At 39.4% G+C, this 21771-nt stretch overlaps 2 protein-coding genes across 2 annotated transcripts in view; one reads left to right on the forward strand and one right to left on the reverse strand.

Annotated features, from left to right (window-relative positions):
- The window catches only part of egflam (EGF-like, fibronectin type III and laminin G domains), a 28500-nt gene extending 25349 nt beyond the window's left edge, over positions 1 to 3151 (reverse strand). The window contains exon 1 of the mRNA XM_079685970.1: positions 3078 to 3151. The gene's annotated coding sequence lies outside the window, so the exon portion shown is untranslated. The remainder of the gene's footprint in view (positions 1 to 3077) is intronic.
- Positions 3152 to 4627: 1476 nt separating this feature from the next.
- On the forward strand, positions 4628 to 7744 carry LOC307044825 (glial cell line-derived neurotrophic factor-like). The gene is made up of 2 exons (XM_079690216.1): positions 4628 to 5410; positions 6140 to 7744. Exons 1-2 carry the CDS (start codon positions 5176 to 5178, stop codon positions 6694 to 6696), a joined length of 792 nt encoding a protein of 263 aa, XP_079546342.1. The 5' UTR covers positions 4628 to 5175; the 3' UTR covers positions 6697 to 7744.
- The last annotated feature ends 14027 nt before the right edge of the window (positions 7745 to 21771 follow it).

Here is a 21771-nt window from a genome sequence, read left to right on the forward strand (position 1 = left end):
AGATTACAAACATGTGTTTTCCTTCATGTCATGCATCTATCAGATTGTCAAAAGATAAAAAAAGAAACCAAAATAATCACGCCACCAATCATCATCAAAGACCTAGAACAAATACAACATGATATTAGTGTTATTGCACTATGCAGAAAATACACAATTTCTCTTTAACTTGATTCCAACCTTCCTTGCATTTGTCAATTGTATTTATCATAAACTCTCTGGGTCACAGAGGCATAATGTGATCTAATTATTCAAGTTTCTTCACCTGAAATTATCAAACAATCACAAAACATGACCCAAACCGCCGGATAAGCACTCATCTGCAGAGGTCAGAGGGAAATACTGTGAGAAAAAACATCATTAGTGTTTTTGGAAAACTCTACCCTGTGTCAAACAATATAAGCTGATTTTGGCAAAGACTAAGTTACAATTTAATTCAATTAAATCCTCTGTTTGTTTGTTTTTAAGTGCATTTGGTGAAATATTTAGTATTTTGACTAATTCAATGGAGCAGGATCCTATTGTCATGTTGTATAATCTAAATTACATTTCTAGCTCATCTATGTTCAAACAAAAGAAAATTATTTAGCATAACTGATGTTTATTGTGTTGTCACCATGTAGTTGTAAAATAAAAACATGTTTACTCATAGGACTACATTTCAGAGACAAGACTTCCTGCTTTGATTTAACTTGTAAAAACTCAGTCAGATCAGCACAAAATGTAACACATGTAACACGATGTAACACAACACACTGTTAATTGAGAGCAGTGTCTGAGATGATTGTCACGTTGTTGCATGAACAAACTCACTGGTTCCATCTCCTGGACAAACACATATCGCACAGACTGGACAAAGAGATGCAGGCAGCCAAAGCACAAACAAAAGCATATATTTTCTCATAACATTATCATACAAACAACCAGACCATCCATCTACTTTTCTGGGGAACTCACTCAAAAATAAAAGGGAATCACAAGGTAAAATTCGTATTAGCCTTGTCCAAGTAAATTAATTAAAACGTTTTTTTTTTTTTTAACAAGCTAATAAACCAGACTGGTGGTTTAGAAAATTGTCCCTCTCAAGGAGAAGAGCAACAGTCTGAAGTCATAGGCATGTGACAGGATGTTTGGGATGTTGGGGGAACTAATTTGTTCTTTCTCACCACACTACAAGATCATTACAAATATCAAGATTAATTGATTTTATTCTTCACTTGCATCAGTGGTTTTGGTTTGCTGTCACACTTCAACCATAAGGACTTTCAGTCATAACAAATCATAGAAAAAATATAGAATTCTGAATTCATTTCAACTCTGTAAGTTAAACAAGAAAAAAGGAAATACAGAACATTTTACTCTCGGTTGTCAACACTGTGGTGTTTAATGCTGTACATGTTTACCATTACTATGTACATTGACATCAGTACATAGAAATGGTAAACAGTGTCCACTAGTGGCGGCATTCATCCATGCAAGTCCTAAGAGTTACATAACAAAGTCCATCAAGGTTAATGACAAGTTGATTTGCTCATAACTAGTTGATCATTTATGGTAATTTTCTATTTTTTGGGTAACTTTAAATTCTAAATCTTAATTTAGAATTGAAAGTTTCACATCCTGAATTAAATTAATCTTATGAGTTGACCATTTAGAGTTCACTTTGAGGTTAATGTAAGCAGTTTTCCTGCCCCAAGCCATAACCCCTGGCAGCTGCAGGGGAAATGATATAAATAAAAAGTGATATAAATCTCCCTAGCATAAAAGATGACTACAAGTCTAAAGACACGCTAGTGGCTCATTGAGGCCTTACTCAAACACACCAGTGCTTTAACCTTTAAGCTGTACTGCTTATGATGACAATGTTTACATTCTGATGTTTAGCTGGTTAATGTTTACCACTATGCTTTTTAAAATATCTTACGCAAATGATTGTGCTAACCACAAAAAGCTGAAGATGACTAGAATGTTTGTGGTTTTGAGAAATTCTAGTCATAAATCCATCAAATTCAGAAAATGCGAGTACCACATTTTGAGGCAATTATTTTAATATCTATTAAGACATTTTTGTCAAAAACATAAACTTTAGACTCATTATCGTACTGGATGGGAATTTATGGGATGACCAAATAAATAATTAATTGCCTGGGAAGATATTTCTATGTATAAGGGAAGAATGTGACCTGCTTGTGATGCTAGAGGTAAAGTCAGGTTATCCTCAGTCACTACAGTTCATCCTCTTGGGAACATGAATGTCTGTACTGATTTCCATTGCAATCCATCTAAAAGTAGTTGAGACATTTCAGTCTGGACCAAATGGGCCATGCTTCTAAATAGAAAACACATTCCACTGTAAGTATGAGATTAAACACGTATTAATGTAGAAAACAGAACACAGGATATTATCACCAACCCCGAAAAACAGGTCAGGATATTATTTTTTTTCCCTGCTAATTTCTGCACCAGCAGCAGTGTCCCAAATCAGACGTCTATTACAGCTGTCAACTCCCTCTTCACATGAGTCGCTCTGGGGGATGCAGATTCATGCTGGCCGATAATGACGGGTGAAATGACCTGTGCAATTAACCCTTCTTCATGTGAGTAAAACTGAGCCCCATAAATGGCTGACAGATTCAATTGCAGTTCAGCCCCCGGTTAGCCGCTCATGCCTTGCAAGAAGTAGAATGGACATCTGTTTGGTGTATTTTCTGCTTGTGAGGGTCTAATTGCTTGACGATGAGATATTTCCATTCAGTTATAGTGGGTCAGAGGAAAGGATAGCCTCTTCTGAGTGATTAGTAGTCTAACTTTTAAAAACACAAGTGGAAGAAAACTGTTATTCTGTATGACTTGTCAGTTACAGAATACATGGATGCTCAAATGGTTTTTGCATGTTCTGTGTGGTGAGGTGATTACAATACAGTGTGGCTAACATCCACTGACATGAACATGATTCATTTCCAAACACAACACTTTAAGGGTGCATGAGTGCATGTGTGTTTATACATTTACATGTACTGTACACACACATGTGGACACACTGTATTTCAAATCAATCTTGTAAAGTTAAACTATACCTTAGAGGAAACAGCCTTATTCAGTGCAGCTGGAGAGAAAACAGTGACATTTCTCTTCTTCCTGGAAAGATTTGTCTGGTTTGTCTGCAACGGGACAGCAGCACATTCTATCCACAAATAGCACTGCGGAATAAGAGAGAGGGTGGATTTTAAAATGTTAGCAGGAATTCAAAGTATCCTAGCACTTGATCATTAAATTGGCATTGGTTATCTCCATTAGAACAGAACTGGATGTTGTTTATATCTGGACTTTCAATCAAATATTATCACGTGGTATACATAATCATATAAATCGTACATATCATATGTGTTGTGCTTACCCTGATCTACCTTGAAGTATTAAAGCATTACAGCTGTGTGAGTAAGTTCTACTGTGATGACTAAAATAAAATAAACAACTTTTAACAAATCCTGGAAAAAGAGCATTTGACACATTAAGCCTTGTTTATAGAGATAGAAACAAATCCCATAACACTGTTTCTGTTCCTTCTCGTTTGAGTTTTCTCTCTTGTTTCTGCACCACTGTACTCTTTGGCTTACTTTCTTTACCTTTTTAAAACATTTCTCTACAAGCATATCCCGCCTTTAACCTCCTTTTTGCCACTTATATAGTGCCCTTACGACTGACACTTGCACTATGGAACAAGTTAATGCCACACGAAACAACTTTACATTTGTTTAGTTTATATGCAGTGTTAGGCACATAAACTCAATTACTTCCACTCATAATTGCTCTGGTCTCGATTATTAAACACAAAGAGATGTGTGCCTTGTAGCCTGTCTAATTTAAATTATTAGATTATAAGAAGATCTGTCACAATGAATAAATAAGAAAATAACATTTACTTAGCCTCCTACATTCTTTCACTAAATAATGCAGGAGACTGTTGTCGGGTTGAGACCAAGATGTGCTTTCATTTGCAGTTTGGTGTAAAGTGAAGTTCTGACTTTCATTTTAACACCCACAATGGCTGGTTTACAGCTTGAGTTTCCAAGGGAAGTTTGGAGTTGTTTAATTTGTTTAACAGGATCACTCGCAAAACACATGTGCAGCAGGCTGATCCGTATGCAGTTTGTTGTGTCTCACAGCAACCGTATATCCTTGTGCATCAATTGTAACTTAATAAAAAACAGAAACACTTGAATGCTTTCGCCAATTTCACTGATATTAACACCATGTATGTCTTTAAATGGGTTATTATTAATCTTAAAAGCAAGTTGTTCTTGACATGTTGCTATAAATATAAATTGAACAAATAATATACTTTTACCTTAGATAATTCACACCATTGTTTGTCCCTTGATTAAATGTCATGTGTTCATTAACTACAAAAAAGCGTGCTTTGAAGCGCACTGGGGTTATAACACAATTCAGTATGTTTTGACTGGCTGATATGAAACACATTTCCCATCCAGTATCAATTTAACACCAAAAGCAGGGCACGGAGTCTGCAGTATTCAGTGGAAAGTGTGAAACTTCTCTCTGAGTGGACAGACTGAGTCTCTTTCATAACAAAACCCCTATTCCATTACCCACACTGGAAGTGGAAGTTGAAGCCATTAATCTGGACCCATCCCTCTGTGTACTCTGCATGGGTGGGGACTGGAAGAAGCAGAGGATGGACCCTCAGACGTCACCACCTCTGCCCAGCCTCTCCTTCTGCTCAAGGCTCAGTCAGGACTGATGGTGAGAGGGGATGAGTGTATGACAATAGAAACCAACAGGAACCGCTGAGTGGAAACCTGTAGACTGTAAACTGGGAGTAATGTGTTTCTTATAAGCGTCGTTGGATTTGCTTACAACTTCACGGGAAGTCTTTGTTTTGTGCTTCTGCCTCTGGTTTCGTGTCTCCTTGGATGTTGCGCCACGCTGCACACCGTTTGCCAACTGGCATGTGAGGGATCGCGTGCAGTTTACAGTGCGCTGGCACGAACACGTTTATCTTCAGCCTTTTCAGTGGCAGGAACCCGGCCGAGCCGATGAGTGCGCCCCACATGTTCCTCTCAAACGTATACAACATGTTGTTCATCACATTTGCCAGATGATACCTGTTGATTTTTCCTCGCGCCATGTCCTCCTGTCAGACTGAGCTGGACAATGAAGTTATGGGATAGCCTGACCACTTGTTTGATACTGCTGAGCGCCGTGCACGCTAGCTGGCTGCTCCGGAGCCGACCGCAGTCCTCTTCCACCGAGAGGAGAGGGCGCGCCGCCGAGAGTCCCCCGGAGCTCCCGCCGATTCAGGGCCGCCTGTCTCTCGCTTCCCCGGGAATGAGCCTTGCTGAGGCGGGTACAGCGGACTGGGAAAGGACGCTGGCTGAAGGAGAAAAAAGTAAGAGCCTGTGGTTTTACGTATGGAGTGCCCAAAGTGCCGAAAAAAACAATAAGATTAGCCTCCAGCAGGCATGCTCGGTCTTGAATTATTTTTATTTTCCATAACAAAAAATAGGTAACTTTAAAAAAAAAAAGAACTGTTCAATTCAAAACATGTGAAACTGATTTGACTGAATTAAACTTCAGAGAATTATCAATGTTTACACATATTTTATGTCTACATAGTTATGGTGCCTGTTCAGCTTTTAAACCTTTGTTATGGTGTCCCATTCTTGCCTCCAATCTTAGGACTGCCACATTCAGAGCTCTTGGGTTGTGGTGGTATTACTTTCTTTATACCTTTAACACTGGATAGGCCGTAACAAGAGTTGGTTTTGGACATAATTCAATTGTGTTATGTAGGTTGGCAAGACAAGATACTTTTTCAATTGATTACAATATAATTGTTTTGTTTATACAATGTTATGTTGTAAATGACAATAGTTGTCCATTTAATTTCAGTAAATCCGCAATTTTAACTCTGGTGGTATTTGCTATAAGAGTGGCTTCTGTTTCTTTAATGAAGCACTCAAATTACAACAGTCTGGTTCATAAATAAAAACATTTGTAATTTGGCAGTCAGTTCAAATTAAATTCCTCACAACATCTGTTCAATAGCCAGATGATGAGTGAAGCAATATGTGCTTGCTGCCCTTCTAAGAGTACCATTTGTCTTGATGTGTTTCAGACACCATGGAGGAGTCCCCTACAAACGAGTTTAAGGACATGGTGGATTTAATCAAAGGGACCATCAGTAGAATACGTCGTTCCTCCTCATCCACTGTGTCCTCATCTACCTCCTCCCCTACCTCTTCCCCCTCCGAAGAAGACCTGAGCAGCAGGACTCGACTCAGGAGGGAAAGGAAGAAGGGGGCAAGCCAGCAGAGTGGAGAAAGAAGAGGAAGAGCTGGAGGGACAGGAGGGAAGGTAAGGGGAGGTAACAGGAGAGGACAGGGCTGTGTGCTCAAACAGATCCACCTCAATGTGACAGACCTTGGGCTGGGTTACAGCTCCAGCGAGGAAATGATATTCAGGTACTGCTCCGGACCCTGCAGGAAGTCTGAGACAAACTATGACAAAATCCTTTATAACCTCGCTCACAACAGGAGGCTTCTTCCTAAGGACACGCCCCCACAGACCTGCTGTCGGCCAATATCGTTTGATGATGACCTCTCGTTTTTGGACGACAACCTGGTGTACCACATCGTGAGGAAGCACTCTGCCAGGAAGTGTGGCTGTGTGTAGGGAGCTGGTGTCAGGTGTTGTGTAGTTTAACATACCCTCCCACTTTGAAGTTGATGTTGAGTGTTTTTTCTTCTGTTTTTCCCACTGTGAGGAGACTTCCAGGCATTACTTGTGGTTGAATCCAGTCCAACAGTAAAGGATTAAAGAAGAAAGGAGTTTACAGTTTTAACCTCAAAGCAAGGATACTCTTCTTCTCCATTGCTTAATCCAAATATCCATAATTTCCTTCACAGTTCACACCTCACATTGCTAATATGTTCAGTGTGATTTTAAATGTTTCCATGGATACTCTACCTATACTTTCTGGACTGAAATCAGTCAAACACAATGGATGATTCAGCAGACTCGTTCCGTCTATTGTATAGCACGTATGTTACATGGAAAAAGTTATACACATATGAAATGTATTTATGAAATCTTGAATTTTATTAACTTATTAATATTTATTATGTTTTTATAAAAGGAATACATGTTATTTATTACTGTAATGTGATATCTCAGACCGTGCCAAAGGTTTAAAACAAATAATTTGATGATCTATTTCCATATAAAAGCTGTTTAAAAGACTGGTTTACAGGCCCTGTGGAAATGTCTTGCAAACAAAGGTTTGTGTTCATGTATTGCTTTTCACCAAAGCACATTGTGTGTCCTTGAAGTCTAACAAAAGAGTTTTCTAAATAATTTTCTTCCTCATAAAGCATTTTCGAAGCCGATTTTGAAAACAGTCATTTCAATTGTGCATTGTTTACATCATGATCAAGCTTACATCATGATCAAGTGCTTGCAGGCTTCTTATTTGCTGTTGCATTCATTGCTACTTTGGTGCATTGCTCACATGCTCATACTATACAAAGAAGCAGGGACCATCTCTTAAAAACTCCACAGGATATCTTCAAAACTGCCCTCACTATCTTATCCTAGTGTATTCACTTGATGTATAAGTGAAACAAGATTTCCTGATAGAAATGTACCTACAGCTATATTTTTTATACGATATTCACTTTAAAAATGCCTCATTTACTTGTCAATAAATGTATTCTACACAGTGTATTCTGTATGTGATTACTAAAACAGGATTTTGTGTTTCAGATCTATGTCGATGAGTTTAGCAGACAAGAAGCCATGTTGTCATAAATTGTCCATCTGAACAATAGACCAATGCTCAGAGAGAAACTCAGGTTTCCAACATTACGCCATACAGCCATAACATACGCTTGGCATTGATAAAAAAAAAACAAGACAGATAACAGAAATGAATCATTGTATTTCCGTCACTTTTTGTGTGAAAGTGGAAAAGCAGCGAGAGGAATGGGGCGTCAGGGATTTGCCTTTGTAATATATAAAGGATTATAGAAGGATCTTATCAAATTACAGGAACAGACATCAGACAGAAGAGGATGGAGTATCTGTACATACATTAGAGTATAGTGTACAAGTATAAAAGGAAAATGAGATGGACAGCAGATAGATAGATGAAAGACAAGTGATACAACATACAACATGGATTAATGAGTTAAGAGATAACGTATGTGTTGGCAGAGAAAGGGGGACAATGAGAAGACAGTATAATTGAAAGGTGGCGCATATCCAGAGAAGACAGTGATGATGGAGAACTTGAGAAGACATTATGTTTCTTGCTTAACTAATGTATGGGGTCGATATCTGATCTATCCGCTGCTCGCTCACATTTCACAGCCCTTCCTCTGCCTGTCCCCGAGCTGTGAGTCAGTGCTGCCTGGTTCAACAATTACAGGGCAACACTGGGGCTAAGACTCCCTTATTTTATTATGTTACTAATTATCTCAATAAGCGACACTGTGATTCTCTGTGAGACGCTTTGCAACCAGAGCTGATACACCAGTCAAGCTCAGAGCTGGGGATTGATAGATTCTGACAGCTGGGGTTACACTGACGTGTTTACAGTTCAGCTCTGTTGGCACTGCAGATGTTTACGTCTCTGTACTTGAAAATGTTCATCTTTTGGATGTTGATATTATTACCATGGTACTGTTATGGTAGTAAAAAGCGCAGCCAGTTGATCATTGATGAATTGAAATCAGCTACGCACTATACCAATATTGAAATAAAACGAGTGCCACGTTCACTTTATTTTTGAGCTTCCTCGCTTTTTGGTCAACCTAGAAATGCAGTTGAATGAGTCAACACTTTCCATTGCTATAACTTCTATTTCTCCTTTATTCAGTTATCAAGCCACAGTTTTACTCAACACTTAACATTTAACAAATTGGCCGAGTGTGGACTGTGGTTTGATTGCTGCGATGGGACCAATAAAGCATAAAACTGAGTTAACCATGACAGTGCCAAACCTTTATTGGCCCCCCTGTAGAAAATATACACAACAAGGCCATCAGCTTAACCTGTGGAGAGCAGGGGAAATCATTAGTGCTCACTGACAGCCAGAGGATAGTGTCATTAGTCAGATGAGTCTGAGCTGCTCTTTTGTTCGTGGTGTCAGAGGAGCTTGTAATGGAGGATAATGTTCCTGTGGAGTGTAATACAACACAAGCAATAGCAGTTAAAGGGATGGTGCTCCAAACAGGTGCTAAATACTGTCAGAACTGAGAAGGAGACACTTATGTTACAGTGATATCTTCAAAGGGCTGGTTCACCTAAAATATAATGTCTAGCCATATAACGTTTTCAGATATGAGATATTATCTTAGTAAAATGTGAAGTGTATAAAATAATGCTTGTAGTGCACGATGCAAAAAATATGCCATATTATATATATTTATATTTTCTAAAAAATAGAAAATGTTTTATTATTGTTAGTTGCCAGGGCACATGTTCAGGGAAAAACAAGATTGTTTAATTTTCTAAATTATTTTCCATATGGATACTTTTATTGTGCAACTGAGTAGCTGAGCAGTCAAAGACATATTTTAGTAGTTATTATGGGGTAAATAGGGCAGGCAAGGTAAACACTGCTGTTAAGTCAGTTTCTCAGAAGGAAAGCTTGTCAGCATGATTGTTTTAAATTGCACTTCATAAAGTGTCTCTGCAGTAGCTCAAACACTCATCATTCCATCCAAATGAGTGGCCAGCTTGTTTACAAGAGAAAACAATTGTGGGCAGAGCCTTTCGACCACCATTGTGCCAGCTGGCGTGAGAAAAGATACAAATTATAACTTAAGTGTAATCACGGTTATATGAGACATAACGCGGGTCTTCATCAGAGATCTGTCAAACCACACAAGCTCTTTGTGCCACTGCTGTCAGTGTGACTCACTATAGGAAGAGTCAATTGTAAAGACAACCACAGAAGGAGGAAGGAGAGGCTTCGCAGATGAAAACAATACAGCTACCAATTCCAGATGTATGATAACAACACTGACGCTTTCTCACTTATTTTTAGAGATTAAAATAGACTCCAAGATGTGATATATTCTCATATACACAATTGATAAAAATAGTTTGTCTTTTGTGGGTCTTGAAAACGTAGAAAGGCAAAAGGGGGGTTTTGGTTCCAAACTTCAAAAATCTTTAAGATAAAACTAAAAAAAACACAATATTTTAGTGATCCATGCAAGAAACAGACTGAGAGCTTTAGTTTAGGAAGGATAGCTGTGCTGACAGTGGACTGGCTGCAACACAAAGCAGAAGCAGAGGGGATTAACGTGGAGCTCTAACCACACTGCCCTGATCATCACGTCTACTGGCCTATCGCCAAACCTCCAGTCTGGACCACCAGCCACAGGCTCCCACTCATCACTACCACACACACAGACACGTGTTATCAGTCATCTCTCAAGTGAACTGCAGATGGACTTTACATTCATACACCCAATTATCAGAGAGATGAAAGACAGAACAATGGACACCATCAAAAAAACATCAGTGGTGAGACACTTATCAAAACCCTCATTTTCATTTTTTAGTTTTTGATTTAACAAAGGTTTAATATTTAATGGGCTTGCAATTGAAAGGGTTGATGGTGTAATATAACAACACTGTACTGTACATAGTGTATGATGTAACACTTCATATACGTAATATAAGTCAGTTGAACTTCAGTTAACTTGTGAACCTGACCCAGCTCAGTCCTTTAGCGGATGCAATATTTTGACATAAATTATAAATGTCGAGAAGGAAATGGCAAGAGGTGTGAATGTAACACTATCACCTGCGAGTTGGTGAGTACGAGGTGTTCGACCCGATGGTTAAATATTCAGGTGCAACCTGAGAATGTGCATTACAACGTTCTCAGCCTCACTAATTTGACACATTATTGAGTGTATGCATGTAATCATACAAGAAAAGCATACATCTCTATGTTTAAGTGCTGTGGCAGAGGGCCAGCTTAAACCTTTATCAAAAGCCAGAAAGTGGAATTAAATGTGAAAATAAAAGTTGTCTAAAATCCACGCTAGATGTGCTCTTATGGCTATGTGTGTAAATCCTATTCTGAAAGAATGCCTAGTGAGTAGGCAGCTCAGCCAAAGACATTTACTGGTTGATGACATGATTTTTCGGCCACTTCTGTCTGTGATGTCAGGGTGAAATTATAAGAAATGGCTCCCATGCCGACTGGTTGAAGCCCTGCTGGACAGGAAGCTGTCCGCTGTAGTGTGACACGCTACATCAAGCCGGGAGGAAACAGCTGAGATGATGTGACAAAGTCACACAAGCTCACAGAGAGATTGAGCAGCGAGGATTTACCTAGTTAAACCCTTCTTTGAAACTGTATTTCTTTCAACCCAAAGGCTTCAACTATTTACTTGCTTGTGACTATGCAGACAGATTACATAGTTAAGTGACTTCCTACTTGTACCACTTGTTTCTCAGATCGATTTCGAACTGTTAAGCTGTTTTTATTTTTTTTCATCTGTGAAAAAGGTTTTGCCAATCGGATAAAAGTTTTCAGAGGAATATTTGTTTGTTTTAATCTGCAAAAACAGGTGTATTGGCAAGGGAATTTAAACACATTTTTCAGTGTCATGCTATTTTTATTTTTATTTTGCAACAAGAGACCGATTGTCTTGCGAGTACAATAATGAATCAATCAATCAATGTTTATTTATATAGCCCAATATAACAAATGTTACAGTTTGTATAGAATATCAGTATGACAATACGACACCCTCTGTAGACCCTCACATCGTTGACGTTAATAAGTATTTATTATACTGCCACAACATCTTTTGTGGCAATACACAAACGAGACAGTTTACTTGTTTTTACTTCAGACATTGATAACTCGAAATATACTGAATCCCTAAATAATGGCAATTATGATGAACGACATCAAACAATCACACTTTAAACTTCTGTTACAGCCTAAATGTTTTTGTTGCTTTTTGCAGCAATAATTACATTTGTATTAGTTGTTCCCATCTTATATTAAGTGTACATTGGAGTGACCCTTGACCCATGATAACAAAATAGCATACATTGTCAAACATCAAAGTACATTCCTCTCATCGTTTACACACATGGGTCTGAAGCACCTCTGCTACGCTGAGGTACGGAGTGGAACTGCTCTAATCTCCTATGTATCTTATGTTGTATGTGTGTGTGTGTGTGTGTGTGTGTGTGTGTGTGTGTGTGTGTGTGTGTGTGTGTGTGTGTGTGTGTGTGTGTGTGTGTGTGTGTGTGTGTGTGTCCAAGGCCCCAAGAGGCAAACCAGACTACTAACACACCATTCATTCTCCCCTCATGAGGAAACAGCAGACCTCCCTTGACCCCCTTCTTGCTCCTCACTTTCCCTCCATCCTTCTATATCTTTCACTTCCTCGTCTTCAGATACCTTCCCACCTCTTTTCTTTTCCTTACGTCCCTCAACGTTTTGACGTAATTTAGCTTCATCCATTATTGTCTGCAGCCCTCCTTCCTCTGTGTTCTCGTAATTTATACACCCTGTGAATAAACTCAGAACTTGGCCCCAGTGTGTGTGTGTGTGTGTGTGTGTGTGTGTGTGTGTGTGCGTGCGTGCGTGCGTGCGTGTGTGCGTGCGTGTGTGCGTGTGTGTGTGTGTGCGTGTGTGTATGTGTGGATCCACTGCTGTGTGTGTCTGTCTGTATATTCCCTGGTGTTAAAGGGAGGAACCTCTCACTTCCTCCATAAACACCTCAGTGGTATGCAAAGGATCTGTAGCAAAGACTTCTGACTCCTACACCCTCGCTATCTATTTAACCTTTATTAAACAAGGACAAATCTTTTACAATAGAGTCCTGGCCAAGATAGGTAGCAGCACAATTAGAAACAAACAATTACAAACGACAACAGAGAACCAACCAGAGTCACTATCGGAAACATCATTATAGAGAGTCGATGTCCCGCCCATCTACTTCCGACCCATGGGACCTTATTTTGGAAAAATTATGTATTGAAGTCAACGGAGAGAAAGATTATCTTTCGATCTCGTTTGAATTGTGCCAAGAATTACACATATGATGTTTGTCAATCTTCAAAAAGAATTTCCATGTCAAAAAAGTCACAGTTTGTCGTAAAACTGTTGAAATATAAGACTATGAACAATACGCAACTAGAAAGACTACAAATCCCAGAATCCCGCTGGCTCTTACGGAACCAACTAACTCCCCTTTTGTGTATGTACAGCTCTCAACATGCCCAGACTTGTAGTGATTTTCACCTCTTTTAATACTTTTCGCCTCATTTTGAAAGAAAGAAGTGAAATGTGCTGACGTGACGGCCGTCTTGGTGTGTGGTGCAAGACGGGAGATGTAGTTCATTTAGCGGTTTCACACACAAAAAAGTGTTACTTCACAGTTTTATGACACATTTTTATTTTTTTGACTTGCAAACATATCTTTTAAATTGACAAACATCATATGTGTAATTTTACCATAATACTTTTCTGAAATAAGGTCCCATGGAGGTCCCCCGGAAAGGGAGGGACTTCGCCTCTCTATACAAAGCATCTACAAATAGAGTTGCCTGCTTCACTCTGCATTGAATTAACAATTGTCCATCATCAGCGACTGAATCAAAGTTCATTTTTAACAAACTTCCCTCTTTATCTTTATATATCTTTGTTGTTTGGAAAAAAATGTTTGTGTTTTCCCTTGTAGATCTGCAGAGGGAAAAGTCAAGAGGTGGTCATAAATCTGATGAATAGATCACGCAGCTTGGCTTTAGTATCTGACTTACAATATAACTAATATTCAGATAAAACACACAAATACAAAAAGATGGTACTGTATCCTTATCATCCACACAAACCACATCCATAATGTGAACAGGGCCAAATGCAAAAAAAGGAACACTGCTGGATGCCAAAACTGACATACCACCAAACCATGTGTGTATAAAACTACAGCTCATCAGGACACTGGAATAATACTTCCCAACCATCCAAAGGAGCAAGAATTCCTTTGTGAAAGCTGCAGCCTTATAGCAGTGTTTCCTCATCTTTGTAATTTTGTCATATTGGTTTGGCTTTACTCGATAATATGCATAAAATAGACAAGAGATGGAGGGTGTGGCTAAGTGGATAGTGTGCTGGACTTCGAATCAGAGGGTAGCAAGTTTGATTCCCACTGCAGTCAGCATGTCGTTGTGTCCCTGGGCAAGACACTTCACCCCAAATTGCTCCTGTGGGGATTGTCCACAGTACTGAATGTATGTAAGTCGCTTTGGATAAAAGCGTCTAACAAATGACATGTAAAAAAAAAAAGATGTGTTGCAGAGGAGGGCTTCAAAGAGCATGAGCCATATTGAGACTCAAAATTGTGATTACACACCCAGAATATTTAAGAAGTGCATAGATTCAGTGAAAAGAAACCTCATCAATTACTCATGGAAAGCAAACTATTGGTGGAAAAACAAGGACTGCCACCAAGTGTTGCAGTTATTAGCTACTGATCAAATCCAAACATAAATGTGTAACATTCCAAAGATACCTACCAAAGTATTTAAAAGCCTCTGATCCTCTGACAGACATCTGTTTCCCCCCTGAATGGACGCTGAAATGGATCCTACTAAGCCAGAAAATGACTCACAGAGCGAAGGCACGGAGCAAACAGTTCAAACCTCTGACTCACAGACCCTTTTATAAACTTTCAGAGTCTACAATGACCTTCGGAGGACCCCTCCTTGGAACCTAATAACCCCCATCCAGGCCTGAGTGAGCTGAGACACAACTGATGGACATTTGATATCTCAGCCTCAGTTTCCCTGTGATTCACTAAAACACATTACATTACATGTTACTTGTTAGACGCTTTTATCCAAAGCGACTTACATACTCAATACTGTGGACAATCCCCACAGGAGCAATTTGGGCTGAAGTGTCTTGCCCAGGGACACAACGATATGCTGACTGCAGTGGGGTTTGAACCTGTGACCCCCTGATCCCAACACATCATCTAGATCCAGACCCAGATACAGACACTAACCACAGACACATCATGTTCATATGAACCCACACAGACACACACTGATTGATGTCGGACTGCTTTAAGACTACCATTTTACTGTTATATAACTATGAGTAGAAAGCAGAAGGTGGATAATAACATGGCATGTTTATTTGCCCTTTGATTCGTTTAAGTTTTGCCATATGGTGGAAAGTGCCCTATGCCACTGTGAAGTGAACACATTTCAACAGAGATTAGCAGGACAGGAAATAAAACATTGACCTCTGTAATGTTCCTGCCATGCTCTAACCTTTGACATACACAGAACAACAGCAATGGTCTAAAATAAACAACTCCTCTCAAAGGATGTAGAAAATAAATACCTGCCACAAGCACTTTGAGTACAGGCCGAACACAGAGCTAATACCTTTAGTTCATTGATTCAGCCTTTTTTCATCCATTACTCCTGAACTCCAAAAGACCTTATTGCTTACATTGAGATGTGCAGTGTCTCAAATCTGCAAACCAGAGAACAATGATTACAAAATATTTTAAACCTTGAGTTAGACATTCTGGTAAATTAAATTGCTGTCTTTCTTACAGATAGTTTGATTAAAAAAAAGATAGATACTACTTACGTTACGTACGGTATTTATGAAACTATAGCCAGGAGCTGGTTAGCTTAGCTTAGCATACAGAATGGAAATTAGGAAACAACTAGCCGGAAAGATGTTTCCCAGTTGAATTATGGGAAATCGTTTTTTGAATGTTGACCCATACGAGGGATTCAAAATCAGGAAAACTCAGCCTCAGAACCTTTGATCCTTTTAATGTCTCTCAAATGTCCACCAACTTTATAGAAGGTAAAAATCTATCAATCTGACTACTCCTTGAAAAAACAACTGAAGCTAGTTGTGTCTTTTGATTTCTTCCAAACACTTGTTGACTCTCATTAGCTACAATAACAATGGTTAATTCATGTTTGTGTCCATTTCATTTAGAATTACTGTCATGTCATGACAAGTACGACATAAAGTGTTTTAATGTTTATGTGTTATTTACAATACATTTAAGTTAAGGGAAAATTGAGTAGTAATTTGTAAGTTAGTGGTCTCTTTATTAAAATGTATAGGCCTACATGTTGGAGATGAACCACAAAACATGGAATGTTCCCCAGACTACACCATGTGTAAAGTCCAAGTAGATTTCCAGCTGCTTTTTCTTCATTTTTTGTGGAGCTCTGCGTGACTGTTGGACAAACCTATGTTTTGTTTTCCTGCTCAATCTGTGGTTATCTTCCATACTGTGGATACTGTGGATAAATCGTTCTGCCACAAAAGAATAACATTTAAGGAACTGTTATGTTTCATGCCTTAGCTGAATTATGAGCGGGCTGAAATGGAAACACCTGCTGTGTCTAAACCAGTCAGTCATTGAATCTATTATTCAACAAAAGATACCCTGATTACACCGTCTCACACTGAGGCTGAACACACAGGAAACTGTCAACATGCGCTGAAGTCACACAGGACGCTGCCGTAGTGTCAACACAGACCACTGCGATCAAAGGAACCATAATAAGAAGGAACCACTGGCCTCACACATGCATCACGAGCAGAGGGAGAGCCCGGGGAGGAGCTGTGGCATCACACAAGTGGTGACAGAAGTACACTCTCTACTACACTACTGGCCTTCGTCTTTGCTGCTTCTTTCAGGACACAGACACTGGTCGGTATCACTCTCCTCTCATATCACCAACCAGCTGCATAAAGGTTTCATCATTGTTGTAGAGCAAGCTGATGAGTCTTTACATATTTATTTTTCTATTGGTGTACTGCATCCATTTAGTGTTGCACTTTCATAAATAAAGGGCATTCTCAAGAGACAGTTTGAGGGATAAGGAATAATCATAATCAAAGCATCATGGATTGAACTGTCCTGCATAAATTTAACATAAAATAACACCTGAAAACCACAGATAAATAATGAGACATTATAAAGGCGTTGATGCACAATCAAACATTACTTAAAATGTATTAGGCTCTCTATCCAGCTGCTGATACCTTGACAACACAATCAGATGATTATGTAAGAGAAAGTAAGTCCTTCAATACACAGACTCTCTGCTGTAACAACTTTCAGCTGGTATAATTTTGAGTTATTTGCATATCTGATGTATCTTGCTTTACATATTTGCATATTAGGCGTGCAAGGTTGTCTGATCTAAAGCATTTCTTTCTGTCTGTCCCTCTGTAAGGTTTCATATGTAATTTATGTGGACAAGCAGACACCCTTACCCTTCAGCACGCAATGAAAGAAATTAAATATAACCGAGACAATTGGAAACCAGCAATAAAATGTCTTTAAAAACGCATCACCTCAAACAAGCAATTTAAAAAGAGCAAAATGTTGCACATATATACACCATATGTTACAGGCACAGAAGGATGCATTACTCGTTTTTTTTAATTGCTGTGTAATTGTTATTAATGACTGTACTAAAGTCGAGACATCAACAGTTGTCTGGCGGTCTGAGTCTGAATCTTGTTACAACAGTTGCATCATTTCTATGCCTGTGTTTTGTGCCATAGCAGGAGAGGATTTGCCTTCTAAATCCGGAGACAATTAGTTGCTGGAAGGGAAATCTAAATGCCAGGGCTAGTCATAATGTAGGGCTAAGGAAGACTGATTTTAGCTACACAATGGTGTTTTGACAGGGAGCTGGGAGACAGAAAATAGAAAGCATAGAGTTATAAAACAGCCCTCACTTGCTTTCTTTATCTTACCCTCTGCCGCCATTTCCCACATCTGTAGAACAGATTACTCTTGTTGCGGATGGGTGAGATTAACCCCAAATAAGACTCCACATTAACACCTCGCCTATCTACTGTATCTGGCTGTCTCTGGATTGACAGATTAGCTGCTGAAAGCCCTGTGGTACATGGGATAGCAACAACACACACCTTCTCCAGGTCCCAGGGCAGGAAGAAGATAACCTACCACATACCCTCCTCCTTACATCTCTCTTCTATTAGAGGCCCTGTGTGAGAGAGAGAGACACACACACACACACACACACACACACACACACACACATACACACACACACACACACACACACACACACACACACACACACACACACACACACACACACACACACACTCACACACACACACACACACGCACACACACATCTCCTGGAAGAGTTAGGCATTTTCCCTCACCCGTGTCACATTGACTTCCCCTGTGTGAGAGGAGGAACATACATTATATTAAGAATTCATGGTGCATGTCTTTGAATGCAATGGTCCAAAATAAAATAGGTCCATGCAGGCTGAGGGCCACAAGCAACATGGGACAGCAGACACACACATGCAAACACACATATAAAGATCCATGGAAACAAGCAAGAACATAAATACAAACCCAGGCATGTGCAGAAATGAGCACGCAAATTCCTGCACGAGGAGTCACACACATACAGTTGCAAGAAAAAGTATGTGAACCCTTTGGAACGACCTGGATTTCTGCATAAATTGGTCATAAAATGTGTTCTGATCTTCATCTAAGTCACAACAATAGACAAACACAGTCTGCTTAAGCTAAAACCACACAAACAATTATATGTTTTTATGTTTTTATTGAACACACCATGTAAACATTCACAGTGCAGGGTGGAAAAAGTATGTGAACCCTTGGATTTAATAACTGGTTGACCCTCCTTTGGCAGCAATAACCTCAACCAAACGTCTGCATATCAGACCTGCACAATGGTCAGGAGGAATTTTGGACCATTCCTCTTTACAAAAATGTTTCAGTTCAGCAATATTCTTGAGATGTCTGGTGTGAATCGCTCTCTTGAGGTCATGCCACAGCATCTCAATTGGGTTAAGGTCAGGACTCTGACTGGGCCACTCCAGAAGGCCTATTTTCTTCTGTTGAAGCCCTTCTGTTGTTGATTTACTTCTGTGCTTTGGGTCGTTGTCCTGTTGCATCACCCATCTTCTGTTGAGCTTCAATTGGTGGACAGATGGCCTTAAGTTCTCCAGCAAAATGTCTTGATAAACTTGAGAATTAATTTTCCCGTCAATTATGGCAATCTGTCCAGGCCCTGAGGCAGCAAAGCAACCCCAAACCATGATGCTCCCTCCACCATACTTCACAGTTGGGATGAGGTTTTGATGTTGGTGTGCTGTGCCTTTTTTTCTCCACACATAGCGTTGTGTGTTCCTTCCAAACAACTCAACTTTGGTTTCATCTGTCCACAGAATAACAGCCAGGCGCTCTTTTGCAAACTTCAAACGTGCAGCAATGTTTTTTCTGGACAGCAGTGGCTTCCTCCATTTTATGACCAACTTATGCAGAAATCCAGGTAATTCCAAAGGGTTCACATACTTTTTCTTGCAACTGTACACGTTCAGGTCACCATGCACATGCCTCTGGGGGTACAAAGATACACAAATCTAGACATTTCTTTTTTCTCCCCCATGCAAAGACACAAACACGCACTCTTAAGTCCTAAAATGGCATTTATGGAGGCCACCTGTCCATATGGGATCTGATAAACACACCAAGGTCAGCCCTGTTTAGTTTGAATTAAGGCTCTGTGAATGTTAACACACGGCACAGGCTTCCTCTTCTCCTCTTCCTGCACCCCACCCCCTCCCTCTTTTCTCCCTTTCCAACACACACACACACACACACACACACACACACACACACACACACACACACACACACACACACACACACACACACACACACACACACACACACACACACACACACACACACACACACACACACACACACACACACACACACACACACACACACACACACACACACACACACACACACACCCACACACACACACGGGTTGCCTCTGCTAGTAGTGGAAGTTATCCATCACATTTTTCATACCCTCTCTCCACGGAGCCCCTCACAATCACCTCATCTTTTCTCATCACATCTGCCAAAACATTTCTCTCACGCTCGCAGCACCGGTGCTTTTCAAACGCTCTCCTGTAAAAACTTCTTCAAGATTATTGTGTTTTGGTGTATTGAGGGGCCGCGTGGCGTAGTGGGTTGTCCGTAGGTGTTGGGATCAGCAGGTCACAGGTTCAAACCCCACTGCAGTCAGCATGTCGTTGTGTCCCTGGGCAAGACACTTCACCCCAAATGGCTCCTGTGGGGATTGTCCACAATATTGAGTATGTAAATTGCTTTGGATAAAAGCATCTAACAAGTGACATGTAATGTATTGACACAATGTGGAGTTTCAGTGTCGGGCCATTGACCCGATGACACGAATGAAAGTAGTTATTAAGTATTTCAGGATTGCAATAGTTATTTATTATTCATTTTTCTACAAATCATATGCTTAAATAATATCAACCATGTTGTATTTGATTAATCCTGCAATTCTTTGCTTCAAATTAAAATGTTTGCCACACTGTTGCAAGAAAATAATCTCTGTATGTTGATGCATTAACATGTCATAGTGTCCCTGGGCAACATTAAAAACAACATATTGCTTTGCTTGTGGTGCTGTATACGAGCGTTGGATCTAAGACCTTCTGTATAAAAGCTTCTAAATACGTATGTATCCAGTCATGTGCTATGACACAATGGAAAATAAGGACATTGTAGGGAAATGTCTTCCTTTAAAGAGAAAGGAGTGAATTGGAAATGGATGGGAAATCATAAATCAATGACACCGTGTCGAACAAGAGCAGCTGAATCAGAAAACAGACTTCTTTGTTTAAAAAGATTCTGTGAAAAAAACGTATGAACCGTAAAGTTTCATAAGACAGTCTGACAAACACTGCCTCAGGGCCCGTATTGAAGGATACAGAAATAAAATATATATTAAAAACATAAAATGGAATTGTGTACAGCTTGCCACAGGATCTCTGGATTGCATCACAAAAAATCACAAAAGGCAGATTTCTGTGGACACAGGGACAATGAGCGATGCTGACCATGAAATAGAGAAAGCATTGAGAAGAGAGAAGTTCTCACCACCAACTACGCATCAGCGAAGAGATTTTCAGCAAACACAGACAGCTTCAAACCTCCCTTTTTGTAGTTGTGTCGGTATAAAGTGGGCTTATGTAGACTGTGGTTGCAATCAAGAATACAATGAGGAGATTCAGCCGACAGAATCAATGTAAACACTTCTGTGGTGCTTACTCTGATCAAGAAAGTTGTTGCAGCTTTGTCTAATTAAATGTAAGACTTTTTATAATTTTTTCTCACAATGAAATGTAAGGCAGATCTTTCAACGGGCAACTTACGGTTAGGGAAAGTACTGATGTTATAACAATGTTATTGTTACAAAACATTTCACATGTAGTTGTTAGCTACAACAAACTAAATTAGTTTTTGGTTCAACAGACATTTTGTAAACTGTACAAACATAAAAGAGGAAACAAATGACTGAGTCAGAAAAAAAGAAAACATTTAAATAAAAATGTCAGGCTTATTTTTACAAAATGAATTGCCTTTTAAGAATGTGTGTATATATATATATATATATGTGTATTTGTGATATATATATATATATATATATATGTCAGTTTGAGCAACCGAAAGATTGTGCTGCCCTCTAGTGGCTTCAGCTCAACACAACTGCTACAGTACGACCAAATGAAGACTGATGTTTCTTTACACCACAAACTAGCAAGTTTACAAACAACATTTTGACAAAATGTTAGATTTACATTTCTAT

The sequence above is a fragment of the Notothenia rossii genome, assembly GCF_949606895.1.
Source record: "Notothenia rossii genome assembly, chromosome: 6".
Classification (NCBI taxonomy): Eukaryota; Metazoa; Chordata; class Actinopteri; order Perciformes; family Nototheniidae; genus Notothenia; species Notothenia rossii.